The 3,333-nt window shown below is 46.5% G+C and overlaps 1 protein-coding gene across 1 annotated transcript; it reads right to left on the bottom strand.

Annotated features, from left to right (window-relative positions):
• Positions 1–759: 759 nt before the first annotated feature.
• On the bottom strand, positions 760–3,078 carry LOC128989397 (ATP-dependent DNA helicase PIF1-like). The gene has a single exon (XM_054411287.1). The coding sequence runs from the start codon at positions 3,076–3,078 to the stop codon at positions 760–762; it is 2,319 nt and encodes a 772-aa protein (XP_054267262.1).
• Between the last annotated feature and the right edge of the window lie 255 nt (positions 3,079–3,333).

Below are 3,333 nucleotides of genomic sequence, written 5' to 3'. Positions count from 1 at the left end.
AGGCATATCCAGTTCCACCACGAGGAGGCCAGGAAACGTCGGAACCATATTATTAATTACATGTACAAGTCAGTAAAATTTTGTATAAGATAAGTAGATTGATAAGTGAATAAGTTGATAATAGTAAAGTATTATATTAATTAAATAGATTATAGTAGATATTCATGTATATATTTATGAAAATAGATAAAGTAATGTTTGTTTCCCTGTCGGTTAGCCATAAACTGCAAGGCATATCCAGTTCCGCCACGAGGAGGCCAGGAAACGTCGGAACCATATTTACAATTATTAACACATGTACAAGTCAGTAAAATTTTGTATAAGATAAGTAGATTGATAAGTGAATAAGTTGATAATAGTAAAGTATTATATTAATTAAATAGATTATAGTAGATATTCATGTATATATTTATGACAATAGATCAAGTAATGTTTGTTTCCCTGTCGGTTAGCCATAAACTTTATGGCATATCCAGTTCCGCCACGAGGAGGCCAGGAAACGTCGGAACCATATTTACAATTATTTACAAATATACAAGTTAGTAAACTTTACTAACTACCTAAAGAAATATGAACAACAACTTAACTAACTAATAAAAAGAAGAAAAAAAATATATACAACAACGGGGACTTTTGATAAGGCAGGCCCCCTATCGTACTGCCAAACTAAAATACTAAAAACACGAAAAACGACTTATTTCTAAAGAAAAAACTTAAAGGGAATATATACAACAACCTAAAGCTAAAGTCAAGTCAGGGTTAGAGGAGGAGATCGTCATACACGATATTTTTCGCGTATGCGATTCCCCCTTGGACACGGTCGGGACGGACAAGGACGACTATATGGTCTGGATGCCTGACTCTACTGAGCAGGACGTACAACTGACCATGAGTGAAACAGTCACTGCGAAGATCGACTCCGACGCGATCAATCGTCTGGCCCTGGCTTTTGTGGCCAGTCATGGAATATGCCAGCATGAGAGGGAACTGAAGACGGCGGACACGAAGCGGTGACCCCTCGACGAACGGGAAAACGAACTGAATCCGGGGGATACAAATCGGATCATGTTGTCCAGGGAGTCGCACTGTGATCAGACGAGGTCTTATTGCCGTCACGATCACTTTAGTGCCGTTTACGAGTCCGCTGTCAATGTTCAAGTTCCTCATGACGAGACACACGGAGCCAATCTTGAGTCGCAGGACATGGTCTGGTACACCCTTGCCAGTAGCTTGGTTCAACAAGTGAACGTCTACATCCATACCATCGTCGTTCTCCTTGTCCACAGAATCAGCACTCCTCAACTCATGAACGACGCCGTCCATCAGGTTGAGGACGGTGCTGTTGATCTGTTGGACATTGGCGTTCATGGTTGAGAGAATGGCCCTGCCTGCAATTCTGTCTGTGTGGTGTAGGTCACAAGCAGGAAACACAAACTCGATTAAGTCGGGAAGGGATGTCACGTATTTCACACCGGACAGTGGGATCAGGGCAACAGAGTCACGGCCTTCCCCAAAAGGAACAGATGTAATTGTTCCATTGCCTACTTGGAGGAGGAAGTCAGAGTAGGCAGTGGACCCAGAAGTCCGGTGAGGAGTGGAGAGAGAAAAGATTTTGAAACTTGACCACAGAGATGACGCACACAGTGATACACAGGCAATGTCGGCCGGAGTACGAGCCTTGGCAACAACTGGTGCGATCTGACGGAAATCTCCGCAGCAGATAAAGATCTTATTCCCGAATGGCTCAGGTGAATTCATGAGATCACGCAGAGATCTGTCGATGATTTCAAAAATGTACCGGTGAGCCATCGGGGCCTCATCAAAAACTATGAGCTGTGCGGCTCTGATGAGTTCTGCCCGCTGAGATCCGTTGGTCAAGTTCCAATATCCAGTGCCATCGCCGAGATCAAGTGGTAGCCGAAACATGCTATGTGCTGTCGTGCCACCAGGCAGATTACCAGCGGCAATGCCGGAGCTAGCGACAGCAATAGCGACCTGGTTACGACTACGGACGTATGCGAGGATAACTTGTATTAGACAGGTCTTGCCGTAGCCTCCGGGTCCGTCAAGAAAGATCAATTTTGTTGATCGACGATCGACTTGGCCCTGTAGTAGAGACCGAACATGATCGAAGACCGCCCTCTGGTCGCGGGAAAGTTTAGGTTCCCACTCATCTACAAGTGATCTCTGACGATTTTCACCGTAGATGAGTAGTTCCCTCCCCAGTTCGGTCGTGTCGTCATCTACAGTAGGGAGACCGTGATCGGCCAAGCAGGATCCCTGACGTCGAAGGCTTCGGTCGATCTCAATTAGAGCCAGCTTGTACGCAAGCTCGTGATCAAGAGGATTCCGCTCTAAATGGTCTTCGCACAATGCGTCACGGAAAGCATCCCACAAGAGGGCCGCAGGAGCTCCCATGTTACACAGAAGGACAAAGAAAGAGCGGAGCCTCGGACCGACCATGAATCGAGCTGCTTCCTTCAGGGCTTGGTGGTACTCGTCCTCGTCCTCAACCAAACCGAGGGTGCGCGCAACCTGTTGATATGTCGTGCAACCATCACCACCACGAGCAAGCAGGTCGGCGTATCCCCGGCACGGAATGACCATCAAAAGGAGCCTAAGAAAGTACTGCTCGCTTCTGTTTGGCGAGACCCAGAAGAGACGACAGATCTTTTGGCCACGCTTTCTTGAGGTAAGGAAATGCTTGCCGTCTGGATGGTCGTACACCTCAGCATTACTAGGGCGTTTGTTATGAATAACGTACTGCTCGAAAAAAGACTGGTAGGTTAAATCGTCGAATACCGAGTCAAGAGGCCTATTGAAATACAAGAGCAGGTCAGAGGTAGCTCCCGAAGTGGCGTGTGTCAAGTTGTTAGGGCGGAAGCACACAGTCTGTTTTCCCTCTAGGTGGACAGGGAGACAATCGACTGTGGGCTCAGACTTTGAGATGGGAAAGTCCAAGAGACGCCAGCATGCATCGCTGGCTCCCACCATACGCTTCGTGACGTAGTGCTCAACTTCATCGTCTTGTTTAATAAGAGGAGTAACTTTGACGTTCTGAAGCGAGCCACCCTTCATGAGGTATTTAAACAGATACTTGATCACACGACGAGTGGAAGCTACCTCCAAGTTGATGTGTGCCTCGTATTTAAGTAGTAATGCCGAGTTGTACGGCACGACCCAGCCGTCATGTACAGGAATCGATTTGTTTCTTGAAGTTATACTCCCCTCGTTACTATAATCACGTCGATATTTTACAAAGCCCCTATCGTCTACATGGGTTGATTCACAGGGAGGTTTGGGGAAAAATTTTGAACAGCTGCCTTTGGCAGT

This window comes from Macrosteles quadrilineatus, unplaced genomic scaffold, assembly GCF_028750875.1.
Source record: "Macrosteles quadrilineatus isolate MER2022 unplaced genomic scaffold, UCM_ALF_1.0 Scaffold_3__2_contigs__length_128488019, whole genome shotgun sequence".
Classification (NCBI taxonomy): domain Eukaryota; kingdom Metazoa; phylum Arthropoda; class Insecta; order Hemiptera; family Cicadellidae; genus Macrosteles; species Macrosteles quadrilineatus.
The sequence above is the reverse complement of the archived record's forward strand: the minus strand, read 5'-3'. Positions and strand labels throughout refer to the sequence as shown.

What these genes read in the sequence shown, in the direction of transcription:
- LOC128989397 (XM_054411287.1), bottom strand. Translation starts at nt 3,078, where the DNA reads ATGAAGGGTGGCTCGCTTCAGAACGTCAAAGTTACTCCTCTTATTAAA.